A 23,272-nucleotide genomic window follows, 5' to 3' on the forward strand; every position below is an offset into this window, starting at 1 on the left:
TTTATGTGGCTCTCTTCTGGGCTCTGTATGCTTTTCCACTGATTTACGTGTTCTTTTGCCAATACTACTCTGGCTTGATTACTGTGCCTTTATAAGTCTTTGAAGTCAGGTGGTGTCTGTTCTCCAGAGTTGTTCTTAAACATTGTGATTGGGCTTCCCTGGTAACTCAGTGGTAAAGAATTCAGCTGTAATGCAGGAGATACAGGTTTGATCCCTGGGTTGGGAAGATCCACTGAAGAAGGAAATGGCAACCCGCTCCAGTATTCTTGGCTGGGAAATCCCATGATTAGAGGAGCCTGGTGGGCTACAGTCGGGGTCGCAAAAAGAGTCAGACTAAACAAACATTGTGATGGCTATTCTGAATCTTCTTCCTTTCCATATAAACTTTAGAATCAGTTTCTTAACATTCATAAAATAACTTGTGAAAACTTTAACTGCAGTTGCATTGAATTTATAAAGTTAGAAAGAACTGACATCTTGATGGTATTGAATCTTCGCATCTATGAACACAAAATATCTCTCCATTTTATTTGTTCTGTTTCATTTCATCCGTCAGAGTTTTGTAGTTTCCCCTGTGTAGATTTTATATGTATTTTGTTAGCTTTATAGCTAAGTATTTCATTTTTGGGGTGCTAATGTCAGTGTTAATTGTGTTTTTAATTTCACATTCACCTTGCTCATTATTGGTATATAGGAAAGTGTAATTTTTTTGTATTAACCTTGTATCCTGCAGCTTTACTGTATTTGCTTTTTAGTTCCAAGAGGGTGGTGGTGTTTCTGTTTTTGAGTGATTTGGATTTTCTACCTAGATGATCATGTCATCTGCAAACAAAGTTTTATTTCTTTCTTCCCTATCTGTATCTCTGTAAATACAACACAGAAGATATATAATCAAATACCTTGTTTATATTATTTTCAGCAAACTATTCCTTGCTACTGGAAATAAGAAAAATTGAAGTTTTAATTTTATCTTCACTTATTCCTTCTTGATAGTCTTTATAAACATTCAGATTTCTAACCTACATCATTTTTCTTCCCTCTGAAGAACTTAAAAAAATTTTTTTTGCAAAACAGCGGCAAGTTCTCTGGGGCTTCTTTCAGCATCACCTGCCCACCCCTCCCCCATCCTATGTCTCCCTGTGGTTTGAAAATGATATGCCTATGTCGACTAAAAAGATGCACAATGTGAGAGCTGTGAGTTAAGTTTTGTTTGAGGCTAAATGACGACTGCAGCCTGGGAGACAGGACCTCAGATAGCTCTGAGAGACTGATCCAAAGCGGTAGTGGGGGAAGTTCAGCATATAAGATTTTGCTGAAAAGGGAGTTCAGCGCAATCAAGTGCTTATTTTATGAAAGGTTTTCTGCTAGTCACAAGGAGCTGATGTCACCATGAAGGGGATTTAGTGCTTTTCTAGATATGAGGAGATGCAAGGACTTGGGTCATGAAATCAGTTCCTGAAAGTACCTAATTGTCTGAAGATCTGTTACACCGGGTTCCCTGGAGCACAGAGTGCCCCACTCTCCACCCTGGATCCTCCTCGGTGGTGCTGAAGGTCAGCAGCTACAGCAGCACAGGGTTCAGTCTCTGCAGAGGCAGGTGGCAAAGGCCCTCGTTGTTGTTCGGTTGCTGGCAGATGTTCTTGGCAAGTGCCAATATGTAGCTGACACCTTGGTGTAGTTTTCAGATTTATTCTGCCTCAGAACTTCCTGGATCTGTGGTTTGCTGTCTGATGTTAATTTGTGGGAATTCTCGCTCTTTTATTGTTTCAAATATTTTTTCTGTTCCTTCCTTTATTCTCCTTCTAGTATTTCTATTAAACGTAGGTTATACCTTTTGTACTTCTCCCACAACCCTTGGGCGTTGTTTCTTTTTTCTCCCCCTTCAGTCAGTTCTCTTTGGCTTCCCTGATTGCTCAGTTGGTAAAGAATCCGCCTGCAAATGCAGGAGACCCTGGTTTGATTCCTGGGTCGGGAAGATCCACTGGAGAAGGAAATGGCAACCCACTCCAGTATTCTTGGGCTTCCCTTGTGGCTCAGCTGGTAAAGAATCTGCCTGCAATGTGGGAGACCTGGGTTTGATCCCTGAGTTGGGAAGATCCCCCGGGGCAGGGAAAGGCTACCCACTCCAGTATTCTGGCCTGGAGAGTTCCATGGACTGTGTAGTCCATGGGGTCACAAAGAGTTGGACACGACTGAGCGACTTTCCCTTTCCCTTTCATTGATATAGTCAAGTTCAGACATTCTTTCCTTAGCTGTGTCCAATCTACTGGTAAGCTCATCAGAGGCATCTTTCCTTCCTGTTACACATTGTCATTTCTAGCATTAGTTTGGGTTCTCAGGATTTTCGCCCCTGCTTACGCTGCAGAGGTCTTAATTTGTTAATTAGCTGTCTGCTGTGCTGTCTGCTGTGACCGTTAGAGCCCTTAGCAGAGTAAGCGCAGTTGCTTAACTTCCCCGCTTGAGAATCCCAGCATCCATGCCGTGTCTGCCCTGATGCTTGTTTGATCACATCGCATTGTGTTTTTTGCCTTTTAGTATGTCTTAATGATTTTTTTTCCTGATACCTGGACATGATATACCGGGTAAAAGGAACTACAGGTTTTCAGGTAAGAGGAAGCATTCTGCAGCCCTGGGATTGGGTCTGATCTTCAGTTCCATGAGCCTAGGCCTCTAAACTGTGAACTTCACACGTGTTTCTCAGTGTTTTTCTCTACTCTTAGGTGGGACGGGATGGCTAGAATGGGCTGGTGTTGGGTATCTCCCTTCTCCCAGCAGGAGCTGTGTCAGTTTAATAAAACTTTTGTAGGTTAGGCTCTTTCTTACTCCTGAGGCCTTGTTAAGAAGAGTCCTCTCTTGCATTTCAAAATGGTTCCTTTTTCCCTTTCCCAGATGGAAGGGGAGGGTGGGGTGGGAGTGGATTTTTCTCCAGTGTTTACTGGGAGAACCTGGTCAAGCTCCTGAAGGCGAAACTCACGAGAGTGGGACCCCCTCTTATGACTGGGTGCCTCTGGAGTTTTAATCCTCAGACAGGTAAATACTGAACCTCCAACAGTTCGTCAATTTACAGTTGAGACTTTCCTACCAAGATACTTGTGGTAGTTGTAAGGTTTTCATTTGCCCTTAACTTATTTCTCCAAGTATTGATATTTACCACCATTGCTTTATTGTATTCTCTCTCTAACTGTGTATGTTTATATATGCTTACTTTTTTTCCCCTGAACTATTTGAAAGTAAATTTCAGGCACACTGCTCATTACCCCAACTTATGTCATTGTCCTGCCTCTTCATGTTTTTTGAACTATAGATCCTCTAAAATCACTACAGTATAGTTATCAAAATCAGAAAATTAACACTAATATAATACTATTGTCTAATCTACAGACTTTATTTCAGTCTTTACTAGTTGACCTAAAACGTTCTTTTAGGAAAAAGAAAAATTCTGATTCCGGGTCCAATTTAGGATCAGTTCAGTTCAGTCGCGTCTGACTCTTTGTGACCCCATGAATTGTAGCACACCAGGCCTCCCTGTTCATCACCATCTCCTGGAGTTCACTCAGACTCACGTCCATTGAGTCCGTGATGCCATCCAGCCATCTCATCCTCTGTCGTCCCCTTCTCCTCCTGCCCCCAATCCCTCCTAGCATCAGGGTCTTTTCCAATGAGTCAACTCTTCTCATGAGGTGGCCAAAGTACTGGAGTTTCAGCTTTAGCGTCATTCCTTCCAAAGAAATCCCAGGGTTGATCTCCTTCAGAATGGACTGATTGGATCTCCTTGCAGTCCAAGGGACTCTCAAGAGTCTTCTCCTACACCACAGTTCAAAAGCATCAATTCTTCAGCGCACAGCCTTCTTCACAGTCCAACTCTCACATCCATACATGACAACAGGAAAAACCATAGCTTTGACTAGACGGACCTTAGTCAGCAAAGTAATGTCTCTGCTTTTGAATATGCTATCTAGGGTTGGTCATAACTTTTCTTCCAAGGAGTAAGTGTCTTAATTTCATGGCTGCAGTCACCATCTGCAGTGATTCTGGAGCCCCAAAAAATAAAGTCTGACACTGTTTCCACTGTTTGCCCATCTATTTCCCATGAAGTGATGGAACCGGATGCGATGATTTTCGTTTTCTGAATGTTGAGCTTTAGGCCAACTTTTTTACTCTCCTCTTTCACTTTCATCAAGAGACTTTTTAGTTCCTCTTCACTTTCTGCCATAAGAGTGGTGTCATCTGCATATCTGAGGTGATTGATATTTCTCCCGGCAATCTTGATTCCAGCTTGTGCTTCTTCCAGTCCAGCGTTTGTCATGATGTACTCTGCATAGAAGTTAAATAAGCAGGGTGACAATATACAGCCTTGATGTACTCCTTTTCCTATTTGGAACCAGTCTGTTGTTCCATGTCCAGTTCTGACTGTTGCTTCCTGACCTGCATACAGATTTCTTAAGAGGCAGGTCAGGTGGTCTGGTATTCCCATCTCTTTCAGAATTTTCCACAGTTGATTGTGATCCACACAGTCAAAGGCTTTGGCATAGTCAAGAAAGCAGAAATAGATGTTTTTCTGGAGCTCACTTACTGCATTTATTAGTCATGTTTCTTGTGTCTTTTTTAATCTGGAAGAGTATTCCAGTCTTTGTCTCTCTTTACATTGACATGTTTAACATATGTGGGTGTGCATTCAGTCTCTCAGTCATGTCCCACTCTTTGCAACCCCATCAGGCTCCTCTCTCCATGGGATTCTCCAGACAACACTACTCGAATGAGCAGCCATTCCTTTCTCCAGGGAATTTTCCCAACCCAGGGATCAAACCCGGGTCTCCTGCATTGCAGGCAGATTCTTCTGAACAGTTTGTCATTTGTGCTCCAGGGGGATCTTCCTGACCCAGGGATGGAACTTGCATCCTGCATTAGGTGGATTTTTTAACCACTACACCACCTGGGAAGCCATAAACCTTACAGTTATTTTGTACTTTGAGTTTGTCTAATGCTTCCTCATGATTAGATTTAGGTTATGCATTTTTGTAAGTAATGCCACAGTAATTACTTACTTTCATTGATATTCTCAATGAGCTTCTGTCCTGTTTACTGGTGAAATTATCTTTGATGACTTAGTTAAGATGGTTTTTGCCAGGTTTCTGCACTGAAAGGTACTATGTTCTCCTTTGTAATTAATATCCTGTGGGGAGCTACTTTGAGACAATATAACAACATATTTCTTACCAGATTTCACCCTTAGTATTAGCTTCTTTCCATTTATTAGTTTCAGCATTCCTTGATGATGCCTGCTTTAATCAGTTTTTATTATAATGTTCCCCAAATTATGATTTTCCAGTTGTATCCTTCTTCTATATTTGTTAATTCGCATTCTACTAAATACTTGTTCTTTTTTTTTTAAAAATGTCAGATTTTCTTCTCACCTTCAGATACCTGTGCCTCCAGCTTTTTAGCTCTTCTGGGGCTGTGTACATGAAGAGGTTTGCTTCTTGTTTGCTTTCCTCACCTCTTGCAGACATCGTCTGCCCTTGCCATGCTGTGCCAGCTAGGACCTTCACTACATAGTTACAGAACTGTTCATGCTGCTTATGGCCGGGAAAAAGTTACAGTGTTTTCCAAAGGGTTTTGTGCAGTAGTTACTCTTTTCTTTTTATTCCTTCTATACTCAGTTTGCTGAGTTTTTATTTTGTGAATTACATTCATGATTTTCAAATGTGAACTTGCTTTTAAACGCTGCTTGGTTGTAATATATTATTATCGCTGTATTTGATTTTCTGTTATCTTATTTAGAGTTAGATATCTGTCTTCATGAGAGCATGTTCTCATGGCATTTTCCTTCCTTAAATGTTAGTATCAGGTTTGGGATAGAGTCTTCTGACTTCATAAAATGAGCAGCAAAATGTTCCTTTTTAAAAAATTTATTCTTCTGGAAAAGTCTAGATCTATTTGTTGGTATTTTTTAAAAGCTTGAAAGAAATTATGGGAGAAGCTTTCTGTGTCTGAATTTTTCTTTTCAGAAAGATTTGTAATAATTCAGTTATCTTTTATTGATAGCAGTGTTCAAAGTTTTTTTTCTTTTGTCAGTTTGGTAATATTTGTGCCCTCACAAGTGTGTGTTTCTTTCTATAGACAAACTGAATCAGTTGCTATGCATCCATCAGACTTCATCTTTCATCAGTTTAGGTACATCAGGCATCTGCTGTTATCTTCTTTCTGTTCTTACAGATTTCTAATTTTCCCCTTTTCATTACTGTCCTTTTAATGGAGGTGCATGGAGAAAAATGCAGTATTTAATTTATGTTGCTTAATGGAGATCTCTCTTTAGCCTTTGTATTTCCTTTAATTTTGTAAATAGAATACAGTGTATGTAATTTTCCACTCTGAATATTATGAGTGTCAACCATAACAGGACAGCAGAGTGCTGATACTCAAGAATTTCTGAGGGTTCAAAGTTTTTTCCTTAGTGCAAGTTGCTCTAAAATTTATGTTTTTAGAATTTGCTTGTTTTTTATAATTTATTTTGTTCTAATTGGCAATCATCACTTTCATTAGGTTATTTTTCTCTTTCATTAGGTTAATTTATAGGTTCTAATCTGCTGTCAATTAGGAAATGATATGATTAGACTTGTTAGAATTGTGTGTACAGAACCCTGTTTCCTTTAGGGTGTACGCAATGTAAAAACCTCTTGGTTTTTCACTGCTTAATGGCCTTTATGGTAACTTGCCTGGCTTTCAGTAATGGATACTAGTTGCTGCATTTAGGAGTCTTTATAGACTAGTAATCATCAGAGTTTATTACGTTCTTCATAACCCCTTTTTTAAAAAAACCTACAGGTTTATTTTACGTTTGGTTTCTGAATATTTTGGAGGGATAATTTTAGATTTATAGAGAAGTTTCAAAGATGTTATAGTTGCTTTGTACTGTTTACCCATCTTCCCCTAATGTTGCTGACTTAGGTAATCATGTTTGTAAAAAACTAGGAAATTAACAAGGGCATAAGCTACAGACTTGACTTTCTTCCGTAGGATCCAGTCCAGGACGCCACAGTGCCTTTGGTTGTCGTGTCATCTTTGTCCCCTCTGATCATGTTGGTTTCCTTAATCTTCTTTTTTTTTCACAACCTTAACAGTTTTAAACTGTCCTGGTCAGGATTTTCTAAAATGTTCCTCAGTTTGGGTTTATCTGATCTGTTCTCATGACAAAACTGACATGGGTTAAGTCACATTTTCATCACATCATATTAAATGTGCTGTGAATGTTGTTGTTCAGTCCCTAAGTCATGTCCAACTCTTTGCAGCCCCATGAAATGCAGCACGCCGGGCTTCCCTATCCTTCACCATCTCGTGAAGTTTGCTCAGACATTGAGTCAGTGATGCTATCCAACCATCTCATCCTCTGTTGCCCCTTTTTCCTTTTGCCGTCAATCTTTCCTAACATCAAGGTCTTTTCCAATGAGTTGGTCTTCACCTGAGGTGGCCAAAATATTGGAGCTTCAGTTTCAACATCAGTCCTTCCAATGAATATTCAGGTTGGTGTCCTTTAGGGTTGATCAGTTTGATCTCCTGGCAATCCAAGGGGCTCTCAAAAGTCTTCCAATACACAATTCAGAAGCCCAAATTCTTAGGCACTCAGCCTTCTTTATGGTCCAACTCTTACATCGATTCATGATTACTGGAGAAACCATGGCTTTGACTATACAGACCTTTGTTGGCAAAGTGATATCTCTTCTTTTTAATCCGTTGTCTAGGTTTGTCATAGGTTTCCTTCCAGGGAACAAGTGTCTTTTAATTTCATGGGTGCAGTCACCATCTGCAGTGATTTTGGAGCTCAAGATGATAAAATCTGCCACTGTTTCCACGTTTTCCCCTTCTGGTTGCCGTGAAGTGGTGGGACTGAATGCCATTGATGTTCGTTTTTTGAATGTTGAGTTTTAAGCCAGCTTTTTCACTCTCTTTCACCCTAATAAAGAGGCTCTTTAGTTTCTCTCTTTTTTTACCATTAGAATGGTATTATCTGCATATCTGAGGTTATTGATATTTCACTCAGCAACCTTGATTCCAGCTTGTGATTCATCCCACCTGGCATTTTGCACGATGTATTCTGTACATAAGTTAAATAGGCAGGGTAAGAATATACAGCCTTGACATACTCCTTTCTCAATTTTGAACCAGTCTGTTGTTCCATGTCTGGTTCTAACTTGCTTCTTGACCTGCATACAAGTTTCTCAGGAGGCAGGTAAGGTGGTCTGGTACTCACATCTCTTTTAAGAATTTTCCACAGTTTGTTGTGATCCACACAGTCAAAGCTTTATATTTAATGAAACAAAAGTAGCTGTTTTTGTGGGATTCTCTTGCTTTCTCTATAATCCAACAAATGTTGGCAGTTTTATTTCTGGTTGCTCTGCTTTTTGTAAGCTCAGCTTGTATATCTGAAAGTTCTCAGTTCACGTATTGTTGAAGCCTAGCTTGAAGAATATGTGAACATTACCTTGCTAGCATGTGAAATGAGTACAGCTGTATGGTAGTTTGAGCATTCTTTAGCATTGCCTTTCTTTGGGATTAGAATGAAAACTGACCTTTTCCAGTCCTGTGGACATTGCTGAGTTTTCCATATTTGCTGGCATGTTGAGTGCAGGACTTTAACAGCATCATTTTTAAGAATTTGAAATAGCTCAACTGGAATTCCATCACCTCCACTAGCTTTGTTCATAGTGATGCTTCCTAAGTCCCACTTGACTTTGCATTCCAGGATGTCTGGCTCTAGGTGAGTAAGCACACCATCACGGTAATCTGGGTCATTAAGACCTTTTTTGTACAATTCTTCAGTGTATTCTTGCCACCTCTTCCTAGGCTCTTCTTCTATTGGGTCCTTACCGTTTCTGTCCTTTATTGAGCCCATCTTTGCATGAAGTGTTTCCTTGGCATCTCCAATTTTCTTGAAGAGATCTCTAGTCTCCCATTTTTCTGTTTTCCTCTGTTTCTTTACATTGTTTGCTTAAGAAGACTTTCTTCTCTTTCCTTGCTATTCTCTCTGCGTGTTTTGGATATATTTTTCCCTTTCTCCCTTGCCTATTGCTTGTTCTCTTTTCTCAGCTATTTGTAAAGTCTCCTCAGACAACCACTTTGCCTTCTTGCTTTTTTCTTGGGGATGGATGGTTTTGGTCACTGCCTCCTATACAGTGTTACGAACCTCCATCCATAGTTCTTCAGACATTCTTTCCACCAGATCTAATCCCTTGAATCTATTCATCACCTCCACTGTATAATCATAAGGGATTTGTTTTAAGTTATACCTGAAAAGCCTAGTGGTTTTCTTTACTTTCTTCAATTTAAGCCTAAATTTTGCAATAAGGAGTTCACTTTGGACTCTTTTCTTGATTAAGAGGGCTATTCCAATTCTTCTAAGGCATTCTTGCCCACAGTAACAACTACAGTGGTCATCTGAATTAAATGCCTGTTCCCATCCGTTTTAGTTCACTGATGGCTAAAATGTTGGTGTTCACTCTTGCCATCTCTGCTTGACCACGTCCAGTTTACCTTGATTCATGGTCCTAACATTCCAGGTTCGAATGCAGTATTCTTTACATCATCGGACTTTATTTTCATCCCGAGGCATATCCACAACTGTGTGTCATTTCCATTTGGCCCATCCTCTTTGTTCTTTCTGGAGCTATTTCTGCGCTCTTTCCCAGTAGCATATTGAGCGCTTTCTGAGCTGGGGGGCTCATCTCCAGGTGTCATATCTTTTTTTGCCTTTTCATACTGTTTGTGGGGTTTTCAAGGCAAGAATATTGAAGCGATTTGTCATTCCCTCCTCCAGTGGAAGTCGTTTTTTCAGAACTCTCCATTGTGACCTGTTCATCTTGGGTGGCCCCGCATAGCATGGCTCATAGCTTCATTGAGTTATGCAAGCGCCTTCACCAGGACAAGGCTATGATCCATGAAGGGAATGCTATGAATAAAACATCACTTTTGATGTTAACTTTGATGTTCACTTGATACAGGTAGTGATTATCAGATTTCTTACTGTTAGTCACCTTTTTCTGAGTTGACTCTTTGGAAGTGAATTACACGTTCTGTCTCTTAAAGGCAGGGGTTTGTATATGTATTATTTGGAATTCTGTAAGGAAGATGTGTCCCTTCTCCCCATTTATTTATTTATTCAGTTATTTATATAATGAATATTTTATTAGGGGGATTATAATTCAGTACTGTTATCATTTATTTTTGTGAAAATTGTTCCACTTTTGGTGATTGGGAGGTTCTCTCAGGTTGCTCCCGAATCCTTTTGAAATTTCCCATCCTTTTTTTTTTTTAATTTTAATTTATTTATTTTAATTGGAGGCTAGTTACTTTACACCATCCTTTTTTTAAAAAAACGCCTTCTGGCCCTACAGAATACTCCAGACTTACCTTGTATTTTTCCTGCCTCATCCTAGAATCAGTCATTTCTCCTGGGAGCTCTGGCTCCTTGTATTGGAGAATGGTATTCAGAAAATAAAATCTGGTTGTAAGCATGCTTGTTGCTACTATAGGATATCACTTGTAGGCTTTCTCTGGGGACAGACCTTTAGCTCTTCTAGCCCATGGAACAGGGTGTCTGTATTTGTTTCTGTATCTATTCATCTGTATGGGTATCAAATAAATATAAGTGTCTGTATTTGTTTCTGTATCTATTCATCTGTATGGGTATCAAATAAATATAAGTTCATACTGATACCTCTTACTCTAACCTAGCACCACTAGAAAGAAAGGTTCATTCTAGCTCTCCTCTCTTGCTTATTTATAACTTCTTTTTCTGAAAGAAAAACTTTGCTCCTATTATCTACTATTTCTTTATGTATATATGTATATTATACATGTAAAGAGGTTTCAGATTTGCTCATGATGACTTCTTTCCACTTACTTCATAATATTTTTGGTTGTAAACTCATATTTTTTTGAATTTTTTTCAGACATTGATGTTTTAGTTTTTTAGAGAAGATTTATATTTGATTCTGCTAGTCATTTATAAGTTTTGGTACTTATGTTTTAGCCTTTACAGTTTTTCACTGTGGGAAAATACACACAACATAACATTTATTGTTTTAACTGTTTATAAACATACAAATGTAAATTGGCATTAAGCATATTCATAATGTTGTGCAACTATCACCACTGGCCATGTCTAGAACTTTCTCATCATCCCAGACAAAAGCTCAGTACCCATTGAAAAATAACTACATTGTCCTCTCCCTTCAGCCCCTGGAAACCTCTATTCTACTTGCTCTCTGAATTTGCCTATTTTTAGATACATCATATAAATGGAATAATGCAATATTTGTCCTTCTGTGTCTGGCACGAGTAAAATGAAAGTGAAAGTTGCTGTTGTGTCTGACTCTTTGCAACCCCATGGACTTGTAGCCTGCCAGGCTCCTCTGTCCATGTAATTCTCGAGGCACGAACACTGGAGCGGGTAGCCGTTCCCTTCTTCAGGGGATCTTCCCAACCCAGGGACCGAACCTAGGTTTCCTGCATTGCGGGCGTATTCTGTACCAGTTGAGCTACCAGGGAAGCCCTATGAGTTAAAATGGGTAAAGCATTTTACTCCTGGTTTTCAAGGTTCATCCATGTTGTAGCATGTCAGAGTTCGTTTCTTTATAATTCAAAAAATAAGGCAAAAAAATAATCCTTTGTGTGTGTATTTGTGAACACAGCACATTTTGTTTATCCGTTCATCTGCTGATGGGCATTTGGGTTGTTTCCGCCTTCTGACTTTTGTGAATAATGCTACTGTGAACTTTGGTGTACAAGTTTCAGAGTCCATGCTCTCAGTTGTTTCTGGGTATATTTCTAGAAGTAGGATTGCTGATCATAGAGCAGTTCTACGCTTAGCTTTCTGAAGAACTGCCAGGCATTTTCCACAATGGCTGCACCATTTTATATTCCCACAGGTAATGCGTAAGAGCTCCAGTTTCTCCACATCCTTACCAACACTTACTGTTTTCTGTTAAAAAAAAAAACCATCCTAACGAATGTGAAATACTATCATTATACTTTTGATTTGCACTTCCCTAACATCTTTGTGATATTGTGCATCTTTTCCATTTTAACTAGGGGCTTTTCTGGGCCATATAGGCTATGAGACTATTTTAATTATGGACTCTTCTGGGCCATGTAGGTTATGAAAATTCTGGTCCCAAACCTGAGTAACTATGCGCTCGTGTTGAGGTATTCCCTAAACATGAAGTGGAGGTGCTCTTTATTTGTCTTTGCATGAATGCGTAGTCGCTCAGTGGCGTCCAATTCTTTATGACCCTTTGAACTGTAGCCCACCAGGCTTCTCTGTCCATGGCCTTTCCCAGGGAAGAATACTGGAGTGGGTTGCCATTTTCTTCCTCTAGGAGATCTTCCTGACCCAGGAATCAAACATGTGTCTCCTGCATTGCTGGTGGATTCTTTACCAGCTGAGCCATCAGGGAAGCCCTGTTTGTCTTTAGTTCAATCCCGGAACCCAGAACCAACAGCATGATACTGTAATTATCCCCCCCTCCCACCCGTCTCTTTCTTGAGTAAGTCTCTTTCTTGTCTGCACTAGTTCAGCCAGTGGGATTGTTGCCCTTCTGGTCTTCAGGCTGACCTTTCATCTTGCTGGGCCCCCCAGAAGTGATCTTCCCAAGCTCTAGGCCTCAGGGTTTGTTATGTGGCTCCAAGACAAATGCCACCTTCACAACTTCATTTATTTCTCAGGTCCCCACTTTCTAGTTGTTTATGGCTTTAGGATATTTCAGGCATGCATTTATATGATTTTAATCTCATGGTTAAGCATGTTTGGTGTTCTTATTTGGAGAGGTTTGTTGAACATTGAGCTCTCCCTGATTCTAACCCAAAAAACCTTGGTTTGTTTCTTTTAAAGGCTGGTGGTCTGGATTTAGTTCTCATTATAATAAGGCAAGCAAATTAAGTTACTAATTTCTAGAACCAGTGATCAAATATGGAGATACAGGGTTGATTTTTATGTACTTCATACATATTCATATGTTCCTGTCCACATTTTTTATTATATTTTACTGAATTTGAGCTTTTTTCTATAGCACATTCACACATATGGTCAAGTGTATGAACAGATTTTAATGTGGTCTTTTTCTCTTAGAGACGGTAGGCAAAAGGCAAACAAATTAAAAGAAAATCTTGACTAAAAGAATTTGGCAAATGCTCAATTTTATTTTATATTGAATAGCTCTATTAATGAATACTTATCTGAGTTTGTTTTTATTTCAGCTTTGGCTAGATCAGAATCTAAAAGAGATGGAGGTTTTAAAAATAATTGGAGCTTTGATCATGGAGAAGAAAGTGAAGGAGATACAGATAAAGAGTAAGAATTTTTTTTACCCCCTCAGATATTTTATAAGAATGAAACTTTTCATTAGAAAAACAATTTATATTCCATGGAAATATTTTTAAAAGTATGAAATTCTTAGAAAACATTGACTTACAGTAGCATTAAGGAAAGAAAAAGCAATTGTTTTATTGGTAAATAATTATGTAGTTATATTTCTTCATCTTTTGCAATGTATAAATATGTACATATTATAAAGGTAATCTTATAATTAACAGTTGACCATATTGTGGATTTCCTATTAAAGACATTGTTATTTTTTTTAATATGGCACTCTGTTCAGGTAGTGATAAGAAAAGCCACCATTTACCAGGAGTGAATGAACCCAGATTACGATTCCTGAAGTTTGTAAGAAAGTTTAGTGTCTACCTTTGCAGTTGAAACTCCCCCCAACCCCCCGACTCTATCTCCAACCACGTTCATCATAGATTGCTACCAGAGAAAGTAGAAACCCTATAAATGCTAAACACAGGTGTTGACCCAGACAGAAGTTAATTGAAGCGTTCATTATACTCTGTTAATGTACTTGGAGTGACTGCTGTAAATTTTTAAATGGCTTTCATACAACTTTTTGAATATCATGAGATTTGTATTACAAATTTAGCATAGCTGTTAGTTTCTTGGTTATTGATCTGGTTTCTGCTGGCCAGAACAAATAGCAAATTAAGAGACACAAAAATATATACACTTAAGTTCTACCAAAACTGCAAGTATTTTTTAGAAATTTTATGCAAGAAGTCTTTCAGAGTATATTGGCTAAGTATTGTAGGTTCTTTTCTTCTGTCTGGGCAACAGCTCCATTCATCATTACCGCTTTACGTGCCTTCACCAGTGAGGTGTTGAATTTGAAGTTAAGTTTTGTTTGAAGAAGAACTTTGAACCAGTAAGTTTCTCACTCAAAATTGGCATTTTATGGTCTTCTTTCTTTTTATTTCTGATTATTTTTTATTATAGATGTTTGTTACTTAGGTGTTGTTTTGACAAATTGGCATTAAATCAGAAATTGAGTAGACCACCTTTAAATGTTAAGAAATATACCACTTTTTAAACATTTCTGTAAAATGTTTGTTGGAGAGCATTTAAAAAGCTGTATACAAGCAATATTGAAACATTTTACATCTTTATTATAATAGCTAAACAGTTTAGCATAGTTGTCTTCAGAAGGATTTATTTTTACTTTATTTGATAGAATATTTGTCATGTATAAAAATGTGTCTTTTAAGGTGCTCCCTGTTCTGTATGCTTCATTTATAAATTACAGTTGGTTTATCATTGTGTTCAGATTAACATGAACTGTTAATAGATACATCATTCTGGCTTTTTAGACTCTGAGGTCCATAATTCTCAGTGAAGGTTTGATATTTCTCAGAATGGTAGAAGTATAACAGTTTTATTGGGTTAATACCGTTGAAATTACTTTTTTTCAATCAACTAAGATTTTCTTAACAGTATGTTTCTTTACTTCCGTTTTGAGTCCTTTCCCCCTAATTTAAAATCCAAGACAGAAAGGAAGAATGAGTGAAAGTAGATGAAATCTATAGTTAAGTTGAAAACAAAAGCTATGTGTTCATTTATGGCAGAGGTCAGTAAACAATGGCAGTGGGCCCAGTGTGGGCCATCATTGGATTTTGCTATAGTTTTCTTGGAGCACAGCTGCACGTTTAGTCTGTGGCTGCTTTCATACTTCAGTTGCAAAGCAAGGATGAGTGGTGGCTTCAGAGGCCATATGGCTTGCAAAATTCTAAAATATTTAGTCTCTGGCCCTTTACAGAAAGTTTGCTGATCTCTGTATTAGGTGAACAAGGAGAATAAAACTTCTGAATTTAATATATGAGTTGTAATTGTCACTTAAGATTTTTTTCCCCTTATTTTCTATGTAGTGAGGCAAATCTACTCAGTGTAGATGAAGATGAGGATTCTGAAACCTCAAAAGGAAAAAAGGCAAGTGTTACTTTTTAATTTTTTTTTAGGTTATTACTAAAAACTAATACATCAGAAGATTTGTATTTTTGATTGCAAGTCCAAGCCACCCACTTTCCCATCCCAGAGACAGATGGTATTCCTAGCTGCTTGTTTATCTCATCAGCAATATTTTATTTATCACAAAGAAAATCTGTATTCTTATCCCACTTTCTTACTCTTTCTCCACCAGTAGTATATTGTACACACTGTTTGTAGTTTTACTTTGTAAAATTAATATATCTTAAGAGACCAACCATAAGAGTCCATTAAAATCACCCTCATTCCTTTCAGTCTGAGAAGGCAGTGGCACCCCACTCCAGCACTCTTGCCTGGAAAATCCCATGGACGGAGGAGCCTGGTGGGCTGCGGTCCATGGGGTCGCTGAGAGTCGGGCACGACTGAGCGACTTAGCAGCAGCAGCGTTCTTTTCAGTAGGTGCATAGTGTTCCAGTGTATGATATACTGTTGTTATCCAACACCAACATATGGAAGGCTCTATCAGTCTTCTTCCCCCACTTAAAATAATGTTGCATAAACTAGCCTCTGTATGGGTTATTTTGCACATTTATCAGCATATCTGCAGGATTAATTGCTGGAAGTAGAGCTGCTATATCAGGACAGGTCCATTTCTAATTTTGTTATACTTGGTTTAGACTATCACCAGCAATGTCCGAGCATGCCTCTTCCTCACACTTTAACAATATTATCATCCTTTTGATCTTTGCAATAAAAAATAGTATCCCAGTGTAATCTTACTTAGTATTTCTTTTGAGTGTGGTTTGAATACCTCACTCATAATATGTATAGTCCATTTATTTCCCTTTTGATAATTGTTACTTGATATCTTTTGCCCATTTTTCCATTTGGTCTTTGGAATACTATTGATTTGTAGAAATTCTTTTTATGTTGAGTCTCAGACACATTTTCCCACATTTTTGACATCTCTGAAATCTAACTGGATGCCTCTTGTTGAGTTAAAAATGTTTTGTACATTAGTATAGACAATAATAATGTATCTTTTAATAGTTTCTTAGATTTGACAAAATAATGGTATTTTAGAGAAACTAGCCGACTGCTGTGATACTAATAATAGTTATTAGTAATTCAAGCTAGTTTTTTTCCGCTAATTTTTTGTCTTCACTTTTGGTGGTTATTGCCTTGGAGAAAAGGTATTTTCTTAACATTTTCAAATACAGCACTATTTTTCTTTCATAGCTTTTGGGTTGAGTGTCTTGGTTCCTAATGATGTTAATTTAGTAACTTACTTGCTTTATCCTTTTAGACAAATAGTTTCACAATATCAATACAAATATAGTTGCTAATAAAATGATTTAAAGTCTTTTTATTTCCTTGTTGGTGGCATATCTCACTAGGTTTATCTACTAAAAATGTGTATTAAAATTACTGTGTTTTAAAAACACTTGAAATTATTTTTTCTTGGTTTGTAATTCTACCAGTTGGGTGAGAGTTATGCTGATTTATTTATTTAAACTTTTTTTGTTACTTTGAGGATATGCTTTTTAAAAAATGTTTTGAATTTAATGTATTTTATAATTACGCAAAAGATGTTTTCATGGTTCCCAAGTCAAATCTGCAAAGAAATTTTATTCAGAAAAGTCTAACTTTTGTCCTGATTCCCTCTTTTCCCTTCTCTCTTCTTACCCATGGGTGACCTGCTTTAAATATTATATGGCTTAGCCTTCCGCTGCTGTTGTTGTTTTTTTTTTTAACAGTGGAATATGCCACCCTTCTTGAAGAAACTCTCAGCATTGTTTGGTTTTTTACTTGGTAGTGTGGTCTGTAAGATCACTCCATAGCAAAGTATTTTGATATCTTTATCATCTGTTTCATTGCTAGATAGGGGCTTCCCTCATAGCTCAGTTGGCAATGCAGCAGACCCTGGTTTGATTCCTGGGCCAACCCAGAGAAGATCTGGAGAAGGGATAGGCTCTATATAGGCTCTATATTATTGCTACTTATTGCTATGTAGTAGTCCAGTGAATAGATGTACTAGAGATATTATAGATGTTAGTTGATAAGCAAGAGGTTCTTCTCAGTCTAGGTTTTTTTTTTTTTTTCCTTTAGAATTACTTTATTAAGTCATAACTGTACAACTGCTTCATATAATAATTTCTACACGCTAAAATTTAAGGAACAATATTATTAATATGTTTCATTATAGCATACTTTTGACTAATAGCTTTTCAAAAACTGAGAAAAATCTTGCAAAAGGTTTTTAAAAACTTAACATTTTATAAAGAAATGTTAACAATTTACAAACATTTAACAAAATGTTTAATATTAAACAAATTTAACATTATCAAAGAAGTGACATTTCTACACTCTGACAAAGATCACTAGAAAAAAACAGTTAAGCTAAGAAACTGCCTCAAAGGCATTTTCCATACAGTTTTTCCTCTACAGGAAGGCAATGTTCTTAAATAATTCAGTTCACTCACAAATGGCTCTCTGCACCTGCTCTGGTGTCTTCTGCCATATCACTGCATGTTTACTCATAACCTGAAGCGGCCCAGTTACCCCTGGGCTCTCATCCTCCACTATTTAGACAGTGAAGCCCAGGGCAAACAGGAAGAAGCTCAGTTTTGGCTTCGCCCTCCCAACCCCCACATCCCTCACTGCCTCCTGGACCAGAGTTTCCTTCACCATATTGAGCCCTCAAGTTGCTACCAAAGTTTCCATTCCTCATCGACTGTAATTAGATTGCTGCTGATAATTTCCAAAGTCATTGTTAATTCCACTTCTACAATTTCCTCCTCCATTGTTGCCATGACCACCTCTGCAGCCTCAATTATGGTTGCCAGATGTGGGACTTTCACCACCAGACAGACCCTCTGTCTCTCCCTTTTCCAGCCCCATGATAAGCACCCCTAAAACTAGGACCATTTCCATATGCATCAGATCCTCCCCAGAAGTTACTTTCTCATCCTGATGCTAGTCCCAAATCACTACCACCACCAGGATAAACCCCCAAACTAGAGCAGCCTCCTCCTCCACTTCTAGAACCCTGGACTTGCTGCATTTCCCATGTCAACAAAGCCTTTGCGACTTTTGCATGATGACCATTGATGGTATGGTTTTTCGGCAACACAGTCTTGTCCACAGAATCAAGGTCATCAAAAGTCACAAATCCAAAGCCTCTTTTCTTGCCAGACTGCCTATCAGTAATGATTTCAATGGTACCATTTTTCCATATTTCTCAAAGTAATCTCTAAGATGATGTTCCTTAGTATCTTGCTGAATACCAACAAACAGTTTCTTCAGTGTCCAAAGAACACCCCGCTGTCCAGATGCTACTTCTGGGACACATGTTTGGGTTCAAGCACTATGCCGTCAATGGAATGGGGTCCGGTGGGCATTTCATCCACCTCGGTCATGGAAGAAAAGGTGACAAAACCACACAGTCTTGATCTTTGGCTGGAAGGATCCCTCAGGACCACACAGTCTCTTAAGTTCTCCCCGCTGCTGGTAACAGTTCCTCAGATTTTCTTCTGCAGTTTCAAAGTTCAAAACACCAATAAAGAGTTTATTAGTTTGTTCAGCTTCTCTCTTTTGCCTTTTCAAAGCAATTGATTTCTCGGTTTTCTCCATCAGACTGGGTTGCTTCAGTGAGATTTCCTATAGCTTCGAAAGGAGCTGGAGCTGGAGCCGCTCCAGTGGCGGGGGCGGCGGGGGGGGGGGCGGGGTCGCTGGCGCTCAGGGGATCTGCCCCAAGGGGAACGCGACCTGCTCCTCCTCAGCCTGCGCCACGTGGAGGGTGGTGGCTGCATTCTCCTGGGAGGGCTCAGTCGCCTAGGGGGTGGCTGGGGCCAGGGGGCCAGCACGGCTCTGGCCGTAATCTGCCGACCGTCAATTTGCCCTCCGTCCATGTGCCTGAGCGCTTTCGCAGCCTCTTCCGGATTCTCGAACTCCACGTAGGCGTGGCCTTGAGACGGATGCGCGCTCAGTCTAGGTTTTTGATTTGGGAGGTTTGGCTTGGCTGGTAAAGAATCCGCCTGCAATGTGGGAGACCTGGGTTCGATCCCTGGGTTGGGAAGAAGGGAAAGGCTACCCACTCCAGGATTCTGGCCTGGAGAATTCCATGGACTATATGTAGTCCATGGAGTTACAAAGAATCAGACGCAACTGAGCCACTTTCACTATTTTTTTTTCTCTTGCAGATACGCTGCCCCACCTCCTTTTTTAAATTAAAGTGTTTGCCTTGTTACACATTTTTGAGGATGTACATGTTGATATTTTAAAAATAAAACTTAGACGACACTGTGTATCCTATGATCTCTAAAGATAGTTCAGATCTGATATTCATCATCATCTATTTTAAAAATACATGTACAACAAAATTGCAAATCAACTATATTTCAGTTTTAAAAAACTTAAAAAGTATGTATGCCATCTCCTCTTTAACAGTTGGAAAATTCATATTGTGCTTTTTTCTCTCAGTCTTAGTTGAGGCCCATAGGATCTTTGGTCTTCATTGCTGCATGCTGGATCTTTAGTTGCGGCATGTGAACTCTTAGTTGCAGCATGTGGGGTCTTGTTCCCTGACCACGGGTTAAACCTGGGCTCCCTGAGTTGTGAGTGTGGAGTCTTAGCCACTAGACCACCAGGGAAGTCCCTATATATGTATTTTAACTTCATATGATATATTTTTATGCAATTTAAAATATTTTAATTACTCTATCATACCTTATAAATATGTTTACTGAATAAAAAGATATATACATTTATTGAAATTTAATATTTAGTGATCTTGCCGCTAAAAGTTAAATATTCATTTTTTTACTAGATTAAATTATGTTTATAATTACTAATAAACGTGTAATTTATAATTGTTAAACCGATTCAGTTCAGTTCAGTCGCTCAGTCGTGTCCGACTCTTTGCAACCCCATGAATCGCAGCACCCCAGGCCTCCCTGTCCATCACCATCTCCTGGAGTTCACTCAGACTCACGTCCATCGAGTCCGTGATGCCATCCAGCCATCTCATCCTCTGTCGTCCCCTTCTCCTCCTGCCCCCAATCCCTCCCAGCATCAGAGTCTTTTCCAATGAGTCAAGTCTTCGCATGAGGTGGCCAAAGTACTGGAGTTTCAGCTTTAGCATCATTCCTTCCAAGAGTTATATTGGAAATGTATTTCTTAAAATGGATGGCATTGCTATTTTCTTCCCTTATTCATTTAGTTTATGTATCCATAAATATTAATTGCTGTGCTGTAACTTCCAACAGTAATTTTATGTTTTTTTTAGATATAAGTGCTGAGAAATCTTGGTCACATAATAGATGGATCTAGTGATAATTGCTATAGTGTTTATCACTCAGTTCTTTCCTTTTGATTAAATGGCAGAAATCACATAGCAGAGACTCCTTGGTGGTCCAGTCCTTCCAACGCAGGGATTCCTGGTCCGTCCCCAGTTGGAAAACTAAGACCCCACGTAATGTGGGGCAGCTAACTAAGCCTGCGTGATGCAACAGAGAGCTTGTGTCATAACTACTGAGCCTGAATGCTCCAGAGGCTGCCAATTCCAGGATTCTACTGGAATCCTGTGCACTGCAGTGAAGAACCAGCACAGCCAAAAAAAAAAAAAAAAAAGAAATCACATAGCAATGTAACGTAAGTTTGAAAGCTTAACATAATTTGTAATCCAGTCTTTAGATTTGTTGTCTTTCTGAATTTGGGGGAAATATTTTAAAAAGGCTTTATCAGTACTTAATGTGTAGCTAGTAGTTATATTTGTTACTTCCTTTTGTTTTAACCAGATGATCTCAGAAATAACTGAAAATACTGAAATCTTGCTCGTTATTAATTGGCTTTTGCCCATATGGTTTGTAAAATATTCTGTTTTTGTATATTTTCTTAAATTTTGGAACTGCATATTTAGTTCATGTGATCTGTGGAAAATGCTTTCACATCACTTAACTTGACAAGGCCATCAGTTAAATCAGATATATTATTGATCTGTAATAAGTAGTTTTTTTTTCTGTTTTTATTTCAAATATACATGTTAATTTCCCTCCTCATGATGACGTTTTACCATGGAATTCTAGTAGAAAAATACAGTCTTGGTTTTGACCTGAATTTTTTACCTGGTTGTAATAAATGTGTGCAAATTTCAACTTTTTGGGTGGGGTGGGGAGGGCTTTCTTTTCATTGTTCTCACATGATTTTTTTCCTTGGGGCAGTGCTTTTCTTAATAATAACTAAAGTAGAGATATAAAGTCATTGAATGAAAATTTTCATCACTTTTGCTTTTCTATTTTACATTATATTGAATAGTTACATTAAGAAAATCCTAAGTTGGTCCAGAATACTGTTTTTAACTATAGGTTCAGTTTTAACAGAAATATATATAAAACAGGGAAAGGTAGGAAACTCTACTATAGTGCCAAAAGAGGTTCCAGATACCAGTATTTACAAATGTTTTTTTCATGAGGTTTTTAGACTCAATACAGTAAGAATTATGTCTTTTGTAAAGTGGAAGAAGTTTACTGTGAAAGTGAAGATGGGAAAGGAGATATTATATGATGCCTTTTCTACAAATGCGTTTTAAATCAATTTTAAGAAAGTGTTAAAGTGGTTGTTGTTCAGTCACTAAGTCGTGTCCAAACTTTTTTGCCACTATGGACTGCAGCATGCCAGGCTTCCCTGCCCTTCACTATCTCCTGGAGTTTGCTCAAATTCATTGAGTGGGTGACGCCATCTGACCATCTTATCCTCTGTTGCCCCCTTTGCCTTCAATCTTAGGGTCTTTTCCAGTGAGTCAGTTCTTTGCATCAGGTGGCCAAAGTATTGGAGTGTCAGCTTCAGCATCAGTTCTTCCAATGAATATTCAGGACTGATTTCCTTTAGGATGGACTGGTTTGATCTTGCTGTCCAGGGGATTCTCAAGAGTCTTCTGTGGCACCACAGTTAAAAAGCAGCAGTTCTTTAGCGCTCAGCCTTCTTTATGGTCCAAGTCTCACATCTGTATATGACTACTGGAAAAAACATAACTTTGACTGTACAGACCTTTGTTGGCAAAGTGATGTCTCTGCTTTTTAATATGCTGTCTAGGTTTGCATCACTTTCCTTCCAAGGAGCAAGCATCTTTTAATTTCATAGCTGCAGTTACCGTCTGCAGTTATTTTGGAGCCCAAGAAAATAAAATCTTTCATTGTTTCCACTTTTTCTCCTTCTGTTTTCCATGAAGTGATGGGATTGGATGCCATGATCTTCGTTTTTTGAATGTTGAGTTTTAAGCTAGCTTTTTCACTCTTCACTTTCATCAAGAAGCTCTTTAGTTCTTCTTCTCTTTCTGCCGTAAGGGTGATGTCCTCTGCATATCTAGGGTTATTGATATTCCTTCCGGCAATCTTGATTCCAGGTTGTGCTTCATCCAGTCTGGCATTTCGCATGATATGCTCTGCATATAAGTTAAATCAGGATGACAACATACAGCCTTGTCGTACTCCTTTCCAAATTTGGAACCAACCAGTCCATTATTCCATGTCCAGTTCTAACTGTTGCTTCTTGATCTGCATACAGGTTTCTCAGGACACAGATAAGGTGGTCTGGTACTCCCATCTCTTTGAGAATTTTCCAGTTTGTTTGATCCACAGAGTCAAAGGCTTTAGTGTAGTCAGTGAAGCAGAAGTAGATGTTTTTCTTTCTCTGTGCGTCAATGGATATTGGCAGTTTAATCTCTGGTTTCTCTGCCGTTGTAAGCCCATCTTGTAGAATTTCTCAGTTCATGTACTGCTGAAGCCTTGCTTGAAGGATTTGAGCATTACCTTGCTAGTATGTGAAATGAGCCCAGTTGTACAGTAGGAGTTGATTTTCTTAAAATGATCCATATCTGTTGGTCCCTTAGAAAGTTTGTGTAAAAGAAAGTCTCTTTAATAATGTGGGTAATATATAGGTCCTTATGGGTCATTAGTTTAAACTAAT

At 38.5% G+C, this 23,272-nt stretch overlaps 1 protein-coding gene across 5 annotated transcripts in view; it reads left to right on the forward strand.

Moving 5' to 3' along the window:
- SENP6 (SUMO1/sentrin specific peptidase 6) overlaps window positions 1–23,272 on the forward strand; it is a 131,361-nt gene that overhangs the window by 20,410 nt on the left and 87,679 nt on the right. For 4 of the 5 annotated variants that reach the window (XM_018052876.1, XM_018052877.1, XM_018052878.1 and 1 more), the window contains exons 2-3: window positions 13,252–13,345; window positions 15,250–15,310. The exons of the other annotated variant lie outside the window; for it this stretch is intronic. In XM_018052876.1, the coding sequence (XP_017908365.1) occupies window positions 13,252–13,345; window positions 15,250–15,310 (155 nt within the window). The remainder of the gene's footprint in view (window positions 1–13,251; window positions 13,346–15,249; window positions 15,311–23,272) is intronic. 5 annotated transcript variants of the gene reach the window in all.

The sequence above is a fragment of the Capra hircus genome, chromosome 9 (genome assembly GCF_001704415.2).
Source record: "Capra hircus breed San Clemente chromosome 9, ASM170441v1, whole genome shotgun sequence".
In the NCBI taxonomy this organism is placed as follows: domain Eukaryota; kingdom Metazoa; phylum Chordata; class Mammalia; order Artiodactyla; family Bovidae; genus Capra; species Capra hircus.